Source organism: Sciurus carolinensis, chromosome 1 (genome assembly GCF_902686445.1).
Source record: "Sciurus carolinensis chromosome 1, mSciCar1.2, whole genome shotgun sequence".
NCBI classification, from domain to species: domain Eukaryota; kingdom Metazoa; phylum Chordata; class Mammalia; order Rodentia; family Sciuridae; genus Sciurus; species Sciurus carolinensis.
In genome coordinates this window covers 93,981,478-94,002,664 of record NC_062213.1, presented here as the reverse complement: position 1 = coordinate 94,002,664, position 21,187 = coordinate 93,981,478, and the positions used below count along the sequence as shown (strand labels likewise).

The 21,187-nt window shown below is 52.5% G+C and overlaps 1 protein-coding gene across 2 annotated transcripts; it reads left to right on the top strand.

Moving 5' to 3' along the window:
* The first annotated feature begins 460 nt into the window (after positions 1-460).
* On the top strand, positions 461-21,106 carry Lmna (lamin A/C). Of its 2 annotated transcripts, none has more exons than XM_047547973.1 (12): positions 461-1,133; positions 13,185-13,341; positions 14,919-15,044; positions 15,322-15,492; positions 15,702-15,827; positions 16,441-16,661; positions 16,753-16,975; positions 17,764-17,871; positions 17,979-18,098; positions 18,737-18,826; positions 19,574-19,843; positions 20,136-21,106. In XM_047547973.1, exons 1-12 carry the CDS (start codon positions 778-780, stop codon positions 20,160-20,162), a joined length of 1,995 nt encoding a protein of 664 aa, XP_047403929.1. In that variant the 5' UTR covers positions 461-777; the 3' UTR covers positions 20,163-21,106. The 2 variants fall into 2 exon arrangements, with proteins under 2 accessions (XP_047403929.1, XP_047403935.1); XM_047547979.1 differs by lacking the exon at positions 461-1,133 and adding an exon at positions 2,632-2,748.
* Positions 21,107-21,187: the final 81 nt, after the last annotated feature.

Sequence of the window (21,187 nt, the reverse complement as noted above, 5' to 3'; positions counted from 1 at the left end):
GCCCCCCCAAGGAACCCAGGCATTCCTTCCCCATCCTAACCTACTCCTGGCATACTGTGATGATCTTTGAATGGGCAGCCCATATGTGGAGGGGGTGGGGTAGAGGTGACTCATTATTACTACTGGGAGGCAAGGGGGAGCCAGTGGTGGAAGAATGAGTCACTTCGATGGGCACCAGCTTCAGCCCTACCCCCACTTTCCCGGCTCCCTCTCCTTGCCTGGCCCCCTCCCTTGCTTTGCACCCACTTCTTTTCTCCACCTCCCTCCCCCGCCCTTTGCCCACCCACTGTTGTCCCTTGGCTCTGTCCTCTACACCAGAAGGCCTAAGGCCGTGGGGGCAAGCTTAGAGCTGAGATCGCTGAGCAGGCAGGAACCAAGACTGCGATCCCCAGTCTGTCTGGGGTGTTCGGGAGAGGGTGGGGCCCGACTCTGCCACAGCCGGCGATTCGTGCCCCTCCTCACCATTCCCGCCCCCGCCTCTGTGGGTAAGTTGATTGCCCCTTTAAGAGCAGTAGGCCCGCCTCCTGTAGGGAGGACCTATTAGAGCCTTTGCCCGGGCGCCGGTGACTCAGTGTTCGCGGGAGCGCCGCATCTACACCAGCCAACCCAGACCCTTAGGTCCGACAGCGCCCGGCCCAGATCTTACGCCTGCCAGGAGCAAACGGAGAGCCAGCCACCAGGCGCGCTCCGCCCCTGAGCAGTCTCTGTCCTTCGGTCTGAACCCGGAGCCCTTCCTGGGACCCCTGCCCTGCGGGCAGCGCTGCCACCCTGCCGGCCATGGAGACCCCGTCCCAGCGGCGCGCCACCCGCAGCGGGGCGCAAGCCAGTTCCACTCCGCTGTCGCCCACCCGTATCACCCGGCTGCAGGAGAAGGAGGACCTGCAGGAGCTCAATGACCGGTTGGCGGTCTACATCGATCGTGTGCGCTCGTTGGAGACCGAGAATGCAGGGCTGCGCCTCCGCATCACCGAGTCTGAAGAAGTGGTCAGCCGCGAGGTGTCCGGCATCAAGGCCGCCTATGAGGCCGAGCTGGGGGATGCCCGCAAGACCCTCGACTCGGTGGCTAAGGAGCGCGCCCGCCTACAGCTGGAGCTGAGCAAAGTGCGCGAGGAGTTTAAGGAGCTCAAAGCGCGGTGAGTGAGGCCAGGTGGCGGCGTGCCGGGCGCAGAGTGGAGAGGGCGGGCTGACCAGCACCCTTGGCCGACTCCAGGAAGGGAGCCCGAGGGCCCTGGGCAGCTGACAACTTTGCCATATAGTCTCCTCCCTCCCCGGAACTGCCAGCGGGTGACTGGCAGTGCCAAGAGGAATTGTCAAACCGGGACAGAAAGGAAAGGGGTCTCTGGGAGAGGGTGGGAATGTAAGGAATAGTGAGGGCATTGGGGCCAAGACAGGGCCGCATTCTGTTAGGGTAGGATTTGACATCCATTTGGAGCTTGGGGGAGGGGCTTAAGCAACACAGAACTGGCCTTGCCAGGTATTGAAACTCTGGGCATTTAGGGCACACTGGAATGGGTAGGGTCCTGTTAGAAGTTTCTTGGTAAGCTTGGCACTGTACCAGCTTCGCCTAAACTTGCTCTGAACACATGATTTCCACTGAGAATGCTCCCAAGCTGGCATCTGTCCAGTGGTACTGGACCCTGTTCCCAGGTGGCACAGTGGTGGCCACTTGGCATGACCTTTGCTTGAGTTCTTTTTAGAATTGGGAAGCTCTCCTTCACTCCTTGCATGTCTGGGACCTTTCTTGGACTCTTTGAGGCCTACCAGAACAGCTCCAGGAGATCGGCTCCCCCGCAGCTCCCACAGCCTTTGGCCTGCCTGGCCCAGGAATGCAAAGGAGGGAGGGAGGCCAAGGGCAGAGGCTACTGGCTCAGGAAGTTGTGTTATGCCCAGGTCTGGGATAACCACCCTCTTGGCCCTCTGCCTGGCTTCTTCAAGAGTTAGGGGCTCTGTCTTTCCCTCCTTCCTCAGGATGAGCCACTTTTATTTTCCCAGTCAAATCTGCTCTGGCCCATCCTCTCTACTGCTGACGTTTTGATCTTTGCTTTATTATTCCACTGCTGGAATCCAGTGACATTTTTGAAATCCAGCCGTTGGGATCTTCAGGCCACTCCCACTTCACCCATCCCAGCCCCACCCTACCACACCCTACTTGACTCCACCTTCTTTTATAAAAAAGAAGGGAGCCTAGATGCTTAGCCCCCCTCTTCTTCCAGCCCCCAATAATTTGGTTTCCCTCTCCTGGGTCCTATATGAAGATCCAGGCTAAAGAGCATTGAAGGTGCTTGGACATCCCTGAGGGGCTGATTGATAGCTTTAACTTCCACTCCTTTTTCTCCCTTTGCTTTATCTTCTCCAAACTCATGCCCTTTCAGAACCCCTCTAGATGATGGCATGGCAGATCCATCAGCCTCCTGAGGGACAGATACAAATTGCCTTGGGAAGATGGGTTCAACCTTTATTTCTGCCAAAAGGGGATCACCTGTCTTTTTCATTAGTGACATGAACAACTTAGCAAGACAGATAAGGAACCTTGGTGAGTGAGTTAGTGTTCTGAACTAGTCCACTCAACTACCAACCCCCTACCTCCCACTTTCAGATTCCTTCGAAGGACATTCTTAGCAGATCTGGGGAAAACACTGATTGGGGAGCAGGACCATTGGAGACTACAGCCTCTTGTGCTCAGACAGCCACGACAGTCTGATTCCTCTGCCTCATGGTGCAGCTGTCCAGGCCTGGGACACTAGGCGGGTGTGTGCCCACGTGGGGTAGGGGTGGGGGTGGTGTGTGTACTTGTTATATTTAGCCACCTGCTTCTTTTCTCCCCCACTGATCCTAACTGGGGAGGCTGGGCTTCCGGAAATGGGAGGTGGGCTTGCACACCTGAATCCCTGGGTGGTGGGAGGTGGGGTGGAGAAAATGGGGACTCAGAGTGTTAGAGTCTGTCCACTTACATATCTATAGTAGGAGGAGTCAGGATTGCTTTTTTTTTTTTTTTTTTTTGTATCTTCTGTGCTTCTGTGCTCAGGTTGATGTGGAGAAGTGGCTAGAATGAAGAGTTTGCGGTGGAGGTGGGGGATTGTCCCAACCCCTCCCACCAAAGCCTGGAAAGAAGGTGTTGTCTAGTTTAATGTTTAATTAGATCTCAGAGGTCAGAGCCAGCTTTGGAACTGGGATGCCGAGCTGTCTGTCTGTAAGACCCTGTGGCGATCCTTGGCACAGCCTCAGTACCTCAAGCACCCCCAGAGATTTGGAACTCCTTGTTGGGCTGGGTTTTAGGTTCCAAGAAATTTTTTTTCCCAAACACACACACACACACACACACACACACACACTTACTTTCTATTCTGGAACCCAAGATATTTGGACACCTCAGTTTGCAGAGAACAGAAAGATTGAAAGTGCCAGCAAAAGTCCACCTGGGGTCCAGGCTCAGAGCTGGGCCCCACCCCAGGCAAGACAGCTGGGTGAATGACTCAGATGCTATCCCCCTCCCTCCACCCTGGTGACTTTACAAGAGACAGCAGGAGACAGGATGGAGACAGCAGATGTCTTAAAGAGGAGGGATGGGGGCCTGAATGTCTGCATCTGCACCCCTCTGCATCTTGGGGTCCCTTTCCTGCCTTTTCCTTGGAATCTCTGGTGGTATCTGGATCCAGAGGTCTGGACAGTCACTATATACAAGCATTTAGACTGCAGAGTTGATTCTGGAGTTATGCTTTGGGCTGCTGGACAGTGCAGGGTCTTTGACTTCTTATGAGGAACTGTCCAAGGAAGTCTGAGTCAGAAATGGGGAGATCCCAGGCCCACAAAGCAGAAGCACCTCTTCCCCTCATGAGGTCCTCGTGCTCTACAATTTCCTGGATTGCCTGCCTCTTGAAGCCCCAGTGTGGACTGGCAGGGAGATGGAGGCTCAGGTACTTACAGGCTCAGATCAAGACAAGAACAGCAAAGGCCGTAGAGGTGCAGAGGCTTGTCTCATGTTACACAGAAAGGGATGATAGGTCAGGGTTGAGCATGGACCTTCTGACTTCTAGTTGGGTACTCTTCCCCTTAAATCTCACTTCTAACTTGGGGGATAGGTTGGAGATCTGGGGGGTAAGGTAAGGAGTAGTGACTGTAACTTGCAGCCTGGAGAGTATACCCTGGGGCTAGTGATCCCTTAATGTCCTGCAGTCCTGTCAGGACATGTCAACTCTTTATCAATAGCATTTGTTGCAGTCTACCTGGAAAGACCTAGGACCCTGCCAGACCATTGATCATGAGACTGTCAGAGCTCTGGGAGGCTGATAATTGCTGTCTTGAGACTATCTAGGGACTTGTCATGGGAATTGTCTACCTGGATTGGAAGGGCACAGCCATTAGGTTAATGGAGCTGGGGGTCTTTGAGCATGCATTGCCCTTACTCTTATGTAATCGTGTCTCCTGATGTTACCTCTCCCAACTACCCCCAGCCCTGCCCACATTCTGATTGAAAGGGCAAGAAGGTATAGTTCAAGAGCTAAAAACTACTTAAGGAGCCCAAGGGAAATGGGAGAATCATTTCTTTTCCTTTTTTTTTTTTTCCAATGCCAGTGATTGAACTCAGGGGCACTTGACCACTGAGCCACATCCCCAGTCCTTTTTGTGTTTTATTTAGAGACATGGTCTCACTGAGTTGCTTAGGGCCTTGCTAAGGTGCTGAGGCTGACTTTGAACTCTCAATCCTCCTGTCTCAGCCTCCTGAGCCTCTGGGATTACAGGCATGCACTACCATGCCCGGCTGAGAATCATTTGTTAGACTCTGGGAGTCTGAGACTGCATGGGATGTGCCCATTGCCCCCACTCATAGTCCTGCCTCCAGTGATTCAGTAGCTTAGGGTCAGGGCTGAGGCAAGGGACAGCTGGGGTGACAACTGGTAGGAGATGTCTTCACCTACCAACTGTGCTTTCTGTTTTCCTCCCCCTCTTCTCCTTCCTCCCCCTATCCTCCTTCCTCCCCAGCCCCTCACCAATTCTAGCACCTGTGGCAAACAAAACCAAGTCTGGATCTGAGACCCAGACACTAGGGACAGTTCCTCTTGTCCTCATCTATGGCTCTCAGTAGAGGGGTGACACAAACCAAGCTCTAAGATCCTAGAGACATCTAAAAGATCACAGGATCTCCTATCCTTAGTAAGAGGCAAAGTGGTCCACCAACAAAATGACAGGTAGTATAAAGTAGTAAAAACAGCCTGACCCTCAATGTCCTTAGTGCTAGGATTGGCCCTGCCAATAAATTGCCGTGCGACCTTGAGCTAATCACTTCTCTCTGGATTTCCCTAGCTATAAAAGAGGGGATTAAAGCAAAAGGTTTCCAGAGATCCCGTAGGTCCCCAAGTAGTACAGTGACCTGCAAAGTGAGAAAATAGTCCTCTAAAATACCAAGCTATTAATAGAAAAATCAAATATAATCAATGTGAATATAATTAACAGTGCTATTCTCAATAGAAATGTTCCTATAAGCAATGGAATTAAAAACACTAGTATTCTTCTCTATGTCCCAAAGATAGTGTGTTAGAAATGGTTAACTATTGTGACATTACCCTCTTGGCGTGTTCTTTGTTTTCATTACTGGTAGGAAAGGACAATTCATTTTCAGTGCTTCTCCTTCAGGACAATGGAAAGGGCTGTATCATGTAGCAGGACAGGGACATTCAGCACTGGAATGACTCCCATTGATTGATGTATGTAGAGGCCAGAAAAGAGGCCCTAGGGAAGGCAGGACTGCTACCTAGAACTGGCCAGGATTAGACAGCATGTGCCTGGAGCAGAGGGAGGCGCACAGTGACCTTGACCTGTCTACCTTCCACCTTTCTTGCACCCATACTGGCTCCCCCAACCTGAGGCTGGGCTGTGAGCAGGTTTTATCCCTTCCTAATCCCTTTAGAAAGAGGGCAGAGTTTGGAAAGGGGGCTCTTCCTACCCTAGTCTAGTTGTGAGAGAGGAAGCCGGAATCCCGCCTGCCAGGAATAATTCTGGCTGAGATCCCTGGTCCAGCAGGGGAGCTGAGTCACTGTAGAGGGCAGAGTGTAGAATGGACAGGAGACCCAGAGCTTATCCAGTCAGACAAGAAAAGTCTGAGGGATGGCCTTTCCTTGAGAACTAAATTCAAGTCGCGGTAAGAAGGACAAGTGTAGCCAGGCCTGGTGGCACAGGCCTGTAATCCCAGTGGCTCAGGAGGCCGAGGCAGGAGGATCACAGGTTCAAAACCTCAGGAACTTAGTAAGGCCCTAAATAACTTAGTGAGACTCTGTCTCAAAATAAAATATAAGAAGTTCTGGGGATGTGACTTAGTGGTTAAGAACCCCTGGGTTCAAAGTACATTTTGTGGGGACAAGTGGAGGGGAATGGGGTACGTGAGTCCCTTCAGTGTTGATCAGGGTCTAGAGATTTTTCATCCAGGAGGTCTGGCCTCTGGGCAGTGGAGGAAAAAGGCTTTCTGGGGATGGAAAAGCTCCCCTTCTTCCCAAAGCTCTGGTGCTGCCACCCCCTGCCGGCTGAGAAAGAGTGCTGCATCTTCCAGGCTTCCTGGAATGTGGCGGGACCAGAACTGCTAGGTCCTCCCTCACTTCCTCTCCTGACCTTGGGGTGGGGCTCCTACACTCTCCTGGTGCTGTCAGGGTTAATAACCATGCACAACCAGATAGAGGGCTAATAAGTCTCCAGAAGGGACTGCTGAGTCGATTTTTTTTGTTTGAGGATTCCCCTAAATGCCCCACCCTTTGACGAGTAGCTTCCCTTCCTCCCCAAGGAAGGGGAGAGGGGAACATAGACATTCTGCCTTCTTCTTAGGCTATCTTTTCCCTCCTCCCTGCATCTATTTCTTTTGGTCTATCCCCAGGCCCCATCCTTGCATTTTTATGACAACTTAGGAATGACTTCTGGAGGGATGGTCCAGGAAGATGGAAAGAGTTTGACATGGAACTTTGCAGGGTTGGTTGTTGAGGAAGCCAGCCCTGCCTGGTATCCAGGACCCCAGAGCTCTGGCCTGTGGCCCCAGGCTTCTCCCGCTCTGTACAATGCCACGTTGATACACCCAGCAGCTGTGACTCAGGCCTGGCCCCCTGCCAGGCCCAGCACTTCTGCTGGAGTTGTGTCTGAACATGTCAACAGGCCTCCTATCCCCCTCTCAGCACTAGCGCCCCCCAGACCCAGCTCCTCCCTCTGCCTGGAATTAAGACCTGGCTTTGTCTTGGGAGAGGACAACTGGGAGCCTGGCTGCTCTGGAAGGGGATCTGAGCATATTTGGCTGGCGTCACACCCAAGAGAGGCATGTGGCAATTGAGCCTTACCAGCTATGGTACATGTGTCCATGTGGGGAGCTCAGGGGTGTTTCATACATGGGCCCTGCCATGCATGTGCTTCAGGTTTAAGACAACCAGAACTTAAAAAAAAAAAAAAGAAAAGAAAAAAAGGCGGGAAAAAAAGAGAAAGACCTCCAGAACTTCACAGAATAGGGTCTGGAGGAGACTCAAGAAGCTTCTAAGTCCCTGGAACACCTGCCCCGTCTCAGTTCCTCTTTTCAAGATCTGCTTTCTGGTGAGGGCTGGCACCTCCAATGCTAAGGTGGGGAAGCTGGCTGCCCACATTCTGCTCTTACCTGAAAGTGGTCACTGACCCACAGACCAGCCAAGAAAACAGCAATGGTTTCCTTGGTAGTGGTTACCTCTGGTGACTGACTGTACATGATTGTGGGTTTTTGTGATGTTTGAGGGTGGTTGGGAGTGGCAGATTCACTAGATTCACTGTCACTCTGACTGGGGTGTCTCCCAGCAATAGAGGCAAAGGTTGACATGTCTCCCGGACTCTGTTACTCTCTGCACAGCCTGCCTGCTCTTTTCTTTCTTTTTCTTTTTTTGGTACTAGCGATTGGGCCCAGGGCCTTAGGCATGCTAAGTGGGTGTTCTACCACTGAACTACATTCACAGCCCTATTATGCCGTTTTCTGTGTTCTGTTCCCGTCTGCCCAGTCTCTTCAGGTAACTCTGGACAGATTGTTAGTACATGACCCTATCCTTCGCCAGGCTTTAGTTTCCTCATCTATGAAAGTCCAGGAATTGATCCAGAAGGCCCCTCTAAAACCCCTGAGCATATGAACCATTTAGTCTCAGGGCATTCAGGGGACATACAGAAAAATCCCCAGACCCCATAGGTAAAACATCAGCTGAAATTAGCAGGGCTGGGCTCTGCTAGGTGGAGCTCAACTGAGGTGTGGGGAATGGGTGTGAAGGAAGGGGACAGGGAAGGAGGACCTACTACAGTGGGAGGAGTTACTGGAACAAACTCCAATTTGGGTGGGTCAAGTATATAAAGTTTTCTACAATGAATGTACAATATGATATGTATATGTCAAATTTTTAAAATAAAGGGAATTGCCAGGGACCGTGTCTCAGGCCTGTAGTCCCAGTTACTTGGGAGGCTGAGGCAGAATTGCAAGTTGGAGGTCTGCCTCAGCAATTTAGTGAAACCCTGTCTCAAAAAAAAAAAAAAAAGGAGGAGAAGAAGAAGAAAAAGAAGAAAAAAGGATATAGAAAATAATAAAAAGGACTGGGGATATATATAGCACCCCTTGGGTTCAACCCCTCCTACCACTAAATAAATAAATAAATAAATAAATAAAAGGAATTGACTGTTTTGTTAATGAGAAGAACAAATGAGAAACCCAGAGGGGAAATAGGGACATGAAGGAGGCTGGCTGGCTTAGGGTGGTGGTGGGAGATCTAGTCACACTTAGGAAGTCCTGGGCAGAGGTCTAGCAGCCCGGGGGCTCCTCACCCAGCCACAGGGGTCGCCCTTTCCTGGGAAGCAGGAAATGCCCAGGGGCTCTGACACCTTGGTTCTGCCGCCCCACCCCCCCAATAGAAGCCGCCCAGCCCAGCCATGGGGAACTCCGAGGGCAGGTGAGGCAGGGCTGCCAGGGAACCGCCGGCGGGTCTGTAGGAGCCCCTGCAGGGCGGGTCTGGCCCTCCGCACCGCCTCCTTGTTGATCTTCTCCTCCCACTAATTATTTTTAGCCCCAGCGTAAAGTCTGTCCAGCCTGTCTGTCTCCCAGGCCAGAGGAGGAAACACAGGCCTCTCCCTCCGACCCTAGCATGTTGCTCCCAGCAACCAGGCCCAAACAAGCCGGCTGCCGGCCGGCTTCCATATCTGGCATCCGAGCTGGGCTAAGGAGGGTGACTCAGTGGGCGGGTCAGCCCCTGGCCCTGTGCCCGTCAGCCTCTGCTGCCTGGTGTCTTTCTTCCCCCAAGCAACTGAGAGCCCGGCCTGCAACCGCCTGGGAACCCGACTTCCTACCCTGCCAGCCGCAGCCTAGCAGACCCCAGCCTCGGGCCTCTGCCAGCACCAGCTCTCATTTTACCTAATTCTTTTTCTCTCTGCTCCTTTCCCCTCCATAACTCCCTCTTCCCTGTTTCTGCCATGGTACTTGCCAACTGTGGGATGAGTTAAACAGGATGCCCAGCCCTTCTTTCCTCAAGAGGCTGCTGGCATGTAGTCACTCCTGTGCTTGGGGAAGCTGGAAGGGTGCGTGAGAGGGAAGAGCTGGCTCTCCACAGCATGGTACCAGGCCCCCTGTGAGCACTAGAGGATTTCCCGACCCCTGCCCTGGTATTGTCTGCCTGGGCATGAGTCACCTGAGGAGCCCCAGGCTCCCATCCCTTCCCAGCTCCCCTGACCAGCTCCACCCTTTCCTCCCTGCCAACCCAGCACAGGGAAGATGGCGCTCAGCATACACCCAGCTTTCTTTCTGCCACCCCCAATGGACTGGGGCCTCGGCAGCACCACTGGCCAGGGATTGGTCTTGTTCCCTGCTAGATCCAAAGTCCTTTCCTGGGAAGAAAACGGTGTTTGGTGGACAGGCAGGCCTAGGGAGGAGATAGGAGAGGCTCGGTTTGGTCCCACCCCAAGCCATATCTTGGGGTGTGCATGTGGCTTCCTGGCCGCAGAGCTCCTGAGGTCTGAGTCATGAGCCCATGGGTGACAGTGGCTTCTTCCCCACAGATGGGATCTCCCCAGACCTGACTAAGAAAACCACAAAGGCCCTTTCTTCCCTCTCTTTGCTCGCGGTTTCCCCCATCTGCAGGGTGTGTCTTAGTCCTAATCGCCTTTCTTTCTGGTGCTAGTCAAAATCTCCAGGAGGGAAAGGGAAACGGCTCCCTTAATTTAGTTGGAGACCAATATATCGGAGCATGTGCTGAATCAGTACAGCAGCCATTTCCAGCACTGCTGTGCACTGGCTGCAGGACCCCGGACCTATCTCTCTGCCTCAGTTTCTATAATCACATAGTAGTAGTGTCTACCTCAGAAGCTAGCCATGAAGATTAAATGAGTTGACACCAGAATGTTTAGAGAAGTGCTTGGTACATAATGAGCTCTATATAAGTGTTTGCTAGTGTAATAATGCACCACAGAATAATGTTTTGATCAAAGACTGGCCACATACATGAATGAGGGGGGTTCCATCACTGTCCTATAAGATGATTTTGATAGTTTAGTTGTAGCTTAGTTTACATAAGTGAATTCTACAATGTTCACACAATGACAAAATTGCCTAATGACACATCTTTCAGAACATAACCCCATCATTAAGTAATATGTGACATGACTGTATATTATTATTATTTTTTTGGTTGTACTGGGATTGCTCTACCACTGAACTACATCCCAAGTTGTGTTTATTTATTATTTTTGAGACAGGGTCTCACTAAGTTGCCCAGGCTGGCCTCAAACTTGCAATCCTCCTGCCTTAGCCTCCCAAGTAGTTGGTATTGTAGGCATGTGCCTCCACACCTGACTGTGACTATTTATGATTATCGTCACCACCACCACCTTTGGGAGCAGCAGCAGGAAGTAAAAAGGTTAGACTTAAAACAGAAAAAGAAAAGGAAAAAGAAAAAAAGCAACCCTGTGCCTGTTAGACTATGAGCCCATCAGATCATGAGCCCAGAGGGCAGGAACCATGCATCTCCATTTTCCTAAGTCAGTGTCTCCCAGGTATTCCAAGGAAAGGGTATTTCCAAGGAGAACCCAGCCTCCTCATCTAGCATCCGAGGAGGTCATGGAGCCAGGACTATGGAGGAGATGCCCTTGAGACGTGGTCTGAAAGCATCTTGTGGTCCTTCCTGCCTCTCCCAGCTCTGTCCGAGGAACATTTTGATGCGAGGTGTCTGCTCTCTTCTCCCTGGCTTCCCTGGCTTCTCCATTTTCTCTAGCCTTGTGACTTAAGAAGGCAATGAGATGGAGGAGGAAGAGTCCCAAACCAGTAGCCAGAATAGACTGGAACACTGTCCCTGCACTAGCTTGCAGTGTTTGACTGGGTCACCCACCTTCCTCCTCTGTCACTCAGTTTCCTTATCTTTAAAAGCAGGATGTTGAGTTGAGCTGACTCTAAACTGGTTCTCTAAATTTTTTTTTGCTACTGGAGATTGAACCCAGGGGTACTGTACCACTGAGCTACATCCCCAGCCCTGTTATTTTTTGAGACACAGTCTTGCTAAGTTGCCAAGGCTGGCCTCAAACTTAAAATCCTCCTGCCTCAGCCTCCCAAGTTGCTAGTATTACAGAAGAGTACTATTGCACCCAGCTGGTTCTGTAAATTCTGAGAGTCTTTCCATAGAGCCAGCTGCAGCCGTTGGCCTTCAGGGTAGAGAGACCTCTTGTGGGAGGCCCCCAGCCAGCCTGGGAGTAGCCCAAGGAGCTCTGAGTCTGTGTCTGCTGTGTTGCTTCACTTTACCAGCAGTTTTTCTTCATTCTCCCTCCTCCCCATACAGCTGCCTCAGCTTCGGAAAAGTTCTGAAGTCATGGAAAGTTGGGGCTGTGCTCCCAGCCAGGGGCTGGGCCGGATGGCAGCCAAAACCTGAGCTGGGTTTTGACTTTATTTTTAGCTTTTCAGGCTGAGAGGGAGGAGAGGAGACATCCTCTGGTCTAGAAGGGCCTCTTTCTGCAGGAGACAGACAATATTGCATTTAACAATTTGTTCTGAGGGGTGGATGAAGCAAGCACACAGGCAACTACCCTGCCTCTTTGGGTGTCCCTCTATCTCCCAAGTGTCTCCTCCTTTCAAGCTTCTGCAAGTCTCATCTTCTCTCTTCTGCTCCAGAGTGAATTGTTGGGTTATATGGAGCTTAGGGCTTTTGTGACAGGAGAAAATATGTTGGCAGCATTGCTCTTCTTGCAGGGGTGGGTTTTTCCTGACTGCCCACGTTTAGTTTTCCTTTCTTCCATCTGCCCTGGTGGGTTCATGCTTGAGGATTGATGCATTACGTAAGAGCTTCCCAGGCTCTTGGATTGTCATATCTTTAAAGTTTGTGGGTTCCCCAGAGCCTTCTAAGAACACAGGACTTCTCTATTTCTTGAGTTCTGTAGCAGAAGTAACTAGGGGCCCAGGAAGGTGCAGGAGGGCAGAGTAGTTGGTTCCATCTAAAGCTTTGCCCAGTTTGAGGAGCAGGGATGCTCAAGGCTGGAGTGCAGATGGAACTGAAGGCCTGGAAGCCACATTGGAGCCAGGTGCTGAGGCTTGTGGTTGATGAGTAGGGTGCAGCCGATGGAGGCTGGGACTCCTATTCTGCCCAGATCAGAGTCCTGATAAAGGAAATGCCCAAATTGCCCCTCATTGTCCTTGTCCCAGGTCTTCTGAGCTCTAACTAGAATTTCCTTTCCCACAGTCCATGCCTATAGAAGGGTTAGGAGAAGGGACTGACAACTTTGGGACTCAGACTGGGAAGGATTAGGTACACATGGCCCCCAGGGCCAGGAGTCTAGTTGTCTGGCTCTTCAGAGGGAGTGAAGACCAGGCTGAATAGAAAGTGGGCGTTGTCGGGGGAGGGGAAAGTTAAGGCCCTGTGTGGGAAGGGGCGGGAGACAAAGGTGCCCCTGTCTCTTTTGGAAGGAATGGGAGGAGAGGGAAAAAGCATTCATATCATGGGATCTAGCTTTGCCCTTAGCCCCAGGCACGTTCCTGAGCCCTGAGTCATGGGAAGGGTGGAGAGGCAGGAAAGGGGTTTTGGGGAACCTTGGGGGAGGTGGAAGCCCAGCTCCAGAGACAGGCAGTATAAACAAACCTAAATCAAGGGCTCCCTCTACTGGCAATGAGAGCCAGCCCCACAGGAAACCGGCCCTCTCCAGGGACCTGGATTCCTCTGAGACCCACTCTTCCCTCTTTTCTTTAGCAATACCAAGAAGGAGGGCGACTTGATGGCCGCCCAGGCCCGGCTCAAGGACCTGGAAGCTCTGCTGAACTCCAAGGAGGCCGCACTGAGCACTGCTCTCAGTGAGAAACGCACATTAGAGGGCGAGCTGCACGATCTTCGGGGACAGGTGGCCAAGGTAGGCTATGCTCCAGGGACCTCATTTGACTCCCATGTGACACATGCACATTCATTCTTTTACCCTCGTCCTAGGAGGTGCCTGGTCTGTCACATAATCCCAGAACCGTTCACCTGTCCTAGCACCACTTTGCCCGTCTAGACCACATCTGATCCTTCTTTGGCTGCTCGTGGGATCTAGCACATTGAATTGAGAGTAATCCATGAGCTGGTCATGGTGCCTGCCTGTAATCCCAGGGGCTCTGGAGGCTGAGGCAGGAGGACCACAAGTTCAAAACCAGCCTCAGCAATTTAGTGAGACCCTAAGCAACTTAGCAAGACCCTGTCTCAAAACAAAAATTAAAAAGGGTCGGGGATGTGGCTCAGTGGTTAAGTACTCCTGGGTTCAATCCTGTTGCCACACATACAAAAAAAGTAATCCACAAAACATTTCCAGTTAACTTCACAATGAACTGACCCTGGATCCCTCTCAGTCTGGCCTTCCCGTGGCCAGCTCTTGACCTCTCTGGAGGTAAGGAGAAGTGGAGTAGCCATTCACTGTGGCTATCATGGGGAGGCAATATAAATCAAGGGCTAATTACATATGGGGGGATGTATGTTAAAAATGCTTTGCCATACGTATGGTGGCTTTCACTTTCAAAACACTGCTATCCAACCTTTTCTCTAATTTTTCATGATACAAACTAGGGAACAGAATTGAAGAAACTGGCTCATTCCCAGTTTCAAAGTCTTATCTGTTCAGAACAGGGCTAAGACTAGAGTCAGTAGGCAAACTCCCATCTGGACGCTCTCCCTCTCAGGTCTCTTCACAGTATAACACAAGAGTCTAGAGAGACTGCCAGAAACCAGCATGTCAACTTCAAAACCAGGGCTAGATGCTTTTCTCTATGGTATCCTGCCTCCAGTTCCACCAACTCTCAATCCTCCCCAGCTACACTAACCTGAGCTTTCCAAAATGAATGTCTTAGCCAGATTCACCTGTTCAAACTTCTTCAGAGGCTTTTTTGTGGCAGATAAGAACATCTCTCAATTTTTCCCTTTCCCCTCTGGAACCCATGTAAGCTTAACCACTGAGCCACATCCCCGGCCCTTTTTAATTTTTTATCTTTTTTTAATATATATATTTTTATTTGTAGATAACACAGTACCTTTATTTTACTCATTTATTTTTATGTGGTGCCAAGGTCAAACCCAGTGCCTCACATGTGCTAGACAACCACTCTACCACTGAGCTACAACTCCAGGCCCTTTATTTTTTATCTTGAGACAGGGGTCTCGCTAAGTTTCTGAGGGCCTCACTAAGTTGCTAAGGCTGACTTTGAATTTGTGATCCTCCTACCTCAGCCTCCTAAATCACTGGGATTACAGGTGTGTATCACCACACCTTTTTATCTTTGATTTCTTAGCATGGTACCTACTCAAAGTAGATGTCTTTACCTCCATGGGCATCCAAGGCCCTCACTTTCCCTGGAACTTTCCCCATGTATAAAGGATGCCTGAAAATAGCCATTGCTCAGCTTCTTTCCAGTTCCTGTGCTCTGAGACCCCTCTCTCTGATCTCACCCCACTTCTTCTCAGCTCGAGGCAGCTCTGGGTGAGGCCAAAAAGCAACTTCAGGATGAGATGCTGCGGCGGGTGGATGCTGAGAACAGGCTGCAGACCCTGAAGGAGGAACTGGACTTCCAGAAGAACATCTACAGTGAGGTGGGGACTGTGCTTTGTAGGCCAGAGGTCTGGGGCTGGGTGGTGGCAGAAATGGGTCTTAGGGCTAGAAGATGAGCTGTATGTGGAGCTCAGCCACCTGAGTCCCTTGTATAGTGGACAGGGGGTGGGGATGACCAGCACCCAGTTCCCAAGTTAAAGTAGGTCTGACAATGGCTTGTAGGGTTAGGGCTGGGCAGGGAGCTTGGCCTTCTGGGTCTAGACTTCTAAAGAACCAGTTCTGATTTCAGTCTCTGTGTCCTTGACCCAACCCTTCTAGGAGCTTCGTGAGACCAAGCGCCGCCATGAGACCCGGTTGGTGGAGATTGACAATGGGAAGCAGCGTGAATTCGAGAGCCGACTGGCAGATGCCCTGCAGGAGCTGCGAGCCCAGCATGAGGACCAGGTGGAACAGTACAAGAAGGAGTTGGAGAAGACCTATTCTGCCAAGGTACTTGCTGTCCCCCAGTTCCCTCACTGCTCTGGCCCCAGCAGCCCTACCCCTGCCTGCACTGGGATATGCCTGGGAGGACAGGCAGATGGTGGCAGGGAGCTCAGGGTGGCCCAGGACCTCAGGACAGCTATAGCAATGATCCTGTCCTCAAGCCCCTCCCTCTGTCCTTCCCCATCCCTGCAGTCCTAACTCTGTACTCCCTGCAGCTGGATAACGCCAGGCAATCTGCGGAGAGGAACAGCAACCTGGTGGGGGCCGCCCATGAGGAGCTGCAGCAGTCCCGCATTCGCATCGACAGCCTCTCAGCCCAGCTCAGCCAGCTGCAGAAGCAGGTGATGCCCCAACTCACTCCTTTTGCCAGGGACCACCAGACTGGGCAGATGTAGGTAGAAGCCTCCCAGGGGGAGGAACATTATTTATCCATGAAGAGCATCAGTTTTCTCATGTGTAAAATCGGGATGAAGCTGGGTATGGTGGCACATGCCTGTAATCCCAGAGATCAAGAGAAAAGAACAGGCCCCCAGGACCACAGGCAGGGAGGCAGGGTCTGGGATTTGGAGTCCAGTGGCCTGTCTGCTGTTCCAGTTCTTCCTTTTATCTTGCTTCCACTTAGAACATTTGTTTTCCCATTTGAAAATGGAGATCATTCTTGTCCTTCCTAGCTCACAGATCTGCCATAATACTTTGTAGTGTGAGGCATTAAAATCATCAATACTATTCTACCTGGCTGTGCCATTTGTGACAGGAGGAAATGGACTCTAGCCTCAGAGCAAGAGATTGTAGTTAGATATTGGGAAGGACTTCCTATTCACCACTTTAGAACCCGCAATGAGCTCTGATGGAAGTCTGGAGATCCTGGAGAAGGGTCCTCGGTACCCCATGTCCCTCCCTCTCCATACCTGGGGCCCTTGGAGGCTCACCAGATCCTTACTTCCTCCACACCAGCTGGCAGCCAAGGAAGCGAAGCTTCGGGACCTGGAGGACTCGCTGGCCCGTGAGCGTGACACTAGCCGGCGGCTGCTGGCAGAGAAAGAACGGGAGATGGCTGAAATGCGGGCAAGGATGCAGCAGCAGCTGGATGAGTACCAGGAGCTGCTGGACATCAAGCTGGCCCTGGACATGGAGATCCACGCCTACCGCAAGCTCTTGGAGGGCGAGGAGGAGAGGTGAGTTGGGCGGAGTCAGGAGGAGTGAGCAGTAGCTTCCTGCCTCCCACTTGCCCTGACCAGTTCCCCTTCTTCATCTTCTTCTCCCTAGGCTACGCCTGTCCCCCAGCCCCACCTCACAGCGCAGCCGTGGCCGTGCCTCCTCCCACTCATCCCAGACACAGGGTGGGGGAAGTGCCACTAAAAAGCGCAAGCTGGAGTCCGCTGAGAGCCGCAGCAGCTTCTCCCAGCATGCTCGCACCAGTGGACGTGTGGCTGTGGAGGAGGTGGACGAGGAGGGCAAGTTTGTGCGGCTGCGCAACAAATCCAATGAGGTAGGCCCCCAGGGTTGGGTCAGCTGAGTCCCAGTCTTGGCTCCTGGACTTGGTGGCTGTGAGACCTTGGGAGCATTATGACCTTGGGAACGTTGTTTAACCATAAAGAGAATCGGTTTCCTTATCTGCAAAATTGGGATGAAACTGGGTATGGTGGGACACACCTGTAATCCCAGAGACTCGGGAGGCTGAGACAGGAGGATCACAAGTTTGAGGCCAGCCTCAGTAACTTAGCAAGACCCTATCTCAAAAAATAAAAAGAACTGGGCCAGTGACTCATGCCTGTAATCCCAGTGGCTCAGGAGGCTGAGGCAGGAGGATTGCAAGTTCAAAATCAGGCTCAGCAACTTAGAGAGGCCCCAAGCAATTTAGCAAGACCCTATCTCTAAATAAAATATAAAAGGGTTGGGATGTTTCTCAGTGGTTAAGCACTCCTGGGTTCAATCCCTAGTACCATAAAAAAATAAAATAGGGAGAAATAGTTATCCCTAAGTCTTTCAGCTGTTGGGAAGATGAAAGAAAAAGTAACCTCTGAATGTGGGTGGTGGCAGGTCAGCCTAAGCTCTTTTTCGTTTTGTTTCATTTTATTTTTGAGTTGGAGGACTCACTATGTTGCCCGGGTTGGTTTTGAACTCCTGGGCTCAAGCCATCCTCTTGCCTCAGCCTCCCAAGGAGTGGAATTGCAGACACACACCACCATGCCTCACCTGCCTGGGCCCTTGAGCAAGATGAACTCAAGAGCCCAGCTGAGCCGCCCCGCTTCCTTCCTCTCCCCTCCCCTCTGGCAGGACCAGTCCATGGGCAATTGGCAGATCAAGCGCCAGAATGGAGATGACCCCTTGCTGACTTACCGCTTCCCACCGAAGTTCACCCTGAAGGCTGGGCAGGTGGTGACGGTGAGTAGCAGGGTACTTGGGACTCTCGTGTGGCCTTAGGTGGGGATGGGTTGGCCTGAGGACAGGAGTGCTGGAGTGAGCACCCTTCTCAAATTCCCTTTTCTCAGGTCTGGGCTGCAGGAGCTGGAGCCACTCATAGCCCTCCTACTGACTTGGTGTGGAAAGCGCAGAACACCTGGGGCTGTGGGAATAGCCTGCGCACGGCTCTCATCAACTCCACCGGGGAAGTGAGTAGCTGCAGCTGGCCCCAGCTGGCCCCTTGCCGGACAAGGCTTCCCCTGAATAGACCCCTTAGGTGACCCCCAGGTGACCAGAATGGGAGCCAGCTGCCCCCAACCCACAGGGACCAATTCAGGGCCACTTCCAGAGCTCTCTCTGGTATAGGACCCAGAGTCCCAGTATCACAGATGAGGAAACTGAGGCTCAGCTTTGATACTGGAGGCAAAAAACCCAGAGGAGATGGAGCTGCCTACCTGGGCTCTTGAGCTGTGGGGGAGTCCCAAGTCATTTAACCTCTGTGAGGTCTCAGTTGCCCAAGTCTAGGAGCCAGGACTGGAACTCATCTGTGTTCATGAAGACCTGATCTAGGGGCCTACCTCCTTGGACATGCCAGCAGCATGCTGGGTAGAAGTCAGCCATCAGGGATTGTTAAAGACAGAGCCACTTCCCCTGCAGAGAGCTCAAGAGTGTCCATCTCGGGTAGAAGCTAGTTCCTTAGTTCCAACATCACAGAGGACAGTCAGCAGCAGACTGGACAAAGTCCAGGCCACAGAAAGGTTCCTGGTGGTCACTGTGGGTAGATATGCTGCATACCCCTCCCTGGCCCTCACCCCTGACACTTGGGCCTGGTCCTGTGTCCCTGCAGGAGGTGGCTATGCGCAAGCTGGTGCGCTCAGTGACAGTGGTTGATGACGATGAGGATGAGGATGGAGATGACCTGCTCCATCACCACCACGTGAGTGGCAGCCGCCGCTGAGACCCCGCCCACACTGGGCCACCCAGCCAGGCCTGGGGCAGCCTCTCCCTGCCTCCCTTGCCAAAGTCTTTTCATTAAAGAATGTTTTGGAACTTCACTCGCTGCCCTGGCCTTTCTTCTCTCTCCTCCCTCTACCTTGAACAGGGAACCCAGGTGTCTGGGTGCCCTACTCTGGTAAGGAAGGGAGTGGGAACTTTCTGATGCCATGGAATAATCCCACGGGAGCAGTGGACAGGGTCTGGATTTGTCTGCTGGGAAGGGGACAGGAGGACAGAGGTGGGGCACCCAGCCCTGCCTCTCTCCCCCACTCCTGTTGCATGCGTCTCCTTTCCAGTCCCTTCCCGAGTCCTGCTGCATGCATGTCCTCTCATTTCCCTCATTTTTCCTGCAAATCTTATTCCTGTCCCCTCACAAATTAAATTTTGCATGTCTGCTGCTCTACAAGCTTGCTTTCCCCTCTACTCTTTTCCTCTTAAATTTAGGAGATTTAGAGGAGTCCAGACCACACCTCTCTGTCCCCAGGTCTTTCTGACCCTCCTGCCCTTTCATGTCCTTCTTCCCAGTCCCTGACCTCCCCAGTCCCTGTTAGCCTCTGGCTCCCCGGGCACAGAACCCCACCTTCCTGCCTGGTGGCTGGGAACTTGTAGAAGCCTGGAGCCTGGGTGCTGGGCCTGAGCAGCCAGTCCCAGACTCGCCGTCCCGCCTGAGCCTTGTCTCCCTCCCCAGGGCTCCCACTGCAGCAGCTCGGGGGACCCCGCTGAGTACAACCTGCGCTCCCGTACAGTGCTGTGTGGGACATGTGGGCAGCCTGCCGACAAGGCGTCTGCCAGCGGCTCGGGAGCCCAGGTGGGCGGATCCATCTCCTCTGGCTCTTCTGCCTCCAGTGTCACAGTCACTCGCAGCTACCGCAGTGTGGGGGGCAGTGGGGGTGGCAGCTTCGGGGACAGCCTGGTCACCCGCTCCTACCTCCTGGGCAACTCCAGTCCCCGGACCCAGGTGAGTCATCCCTCCGCCTTCACTTCCCCATGCACAGGACCCTGGCCATCCGGGTTAGGACAAAGGGAAGCTCTGGGTGGGTGGAGAGCCTTCTCTCCCGCAGCCCGGGGGAGTGGGAGCCTCCTCCCCACAGCCCAAGTCCTAGACACCCCATTCCTGCATCCTGCCCCTCCTGTCTGAGCCCCAGACTCGAGGGCAGGGGCAGGGCCAGTGTGAGGTTTGGGGGAGACAACACCTGCAAAGGGGCTTGTCCAGCCACCATCACTCACACCTGTTCCCTCTCTCTTCTCAGAGTGCCCAGAACTGCAGCATCATGTAATCTGGGACCCACCAGGCAGGGGTGGGGGCTGAGGCCACCTGCTTCCTCCTCACCTTCCGCCCACCCCCTGCCCTGCACCTCATGGGAGCAGGCTTGAAGCCAAAGAAAAATACCCCCTTTGGTATTTTTTCTTCTGTATTTTTTTGTTTCTTGTTTTCTAAGAGAAGTTATTTTCTACAGTGGTTTTATACTGAAGGAAAAAACACAAGAAAAAAAAAAGCCTCTATCTCAATCCTAATTTCCCCTCCATCCTTTCCCTGCTTCCAGGAAACTCTATATCTGCCTTAAAACCAAAGAGGGCTTCCCTAGGAGCCAAGGGAAAGGGGTGCTTTTACAGAACCTAGATTCTGCTTTGCTGCCCTGGCTGCTGTCCCCACCCCGGGGACCCCATGACATGGTGCCTGAGAGGCAGGCATGGAGTCTTCTCCACTAGCCTCCTGGACAGCTGTCCCACTGCCAGGCCAGCCTCAAAGAGAGAGGACAGCTGAGCCAGGCCTGCCCTGGTTCCACTACACTTGGCTGAGGCTCCTCTGCCTGCCCCACCCCCCCAGTCCCCACCCCTGTCCCCAACCCCGGGGTGAACTGATTCTCCCAGGTACTAGCTGTGCTTGCTTTTTCTGTATTTTATTTAGACAAGAGATGGGAATGAGGTGGGAGGTAGAAGAGGAAAGGAAGGTTAGTTTGAGACTAACTTCTCCCAGTTTAAGAGCCTTGGGTAGGCTCTGTTCAGTCACTGGAGGTCAAGGTCAAGTGGGGTGCAGGGAGGAGACAGGGAGGCAACTGGAAAGGGTGAGAGCCTGCTAGGGCCCCACCGCAGAGGAAGACGGTGAGGGGGTGGAGGGTGGTTGGCAGTAGTTATTGGCAAACACTAAGGAGCCCCTTGCCCCCCATTTCCCATCTGCATCCCTTCTCTCCTCCCCAAATCAATACACTATTTGTTTCTATCCCTGGCTCTGGTGTGGTCTTTGTTGGTGGTCGTCACCGTGTACACACAAGTGCTGCATGGTGGCTGTGTCCTCATGCTC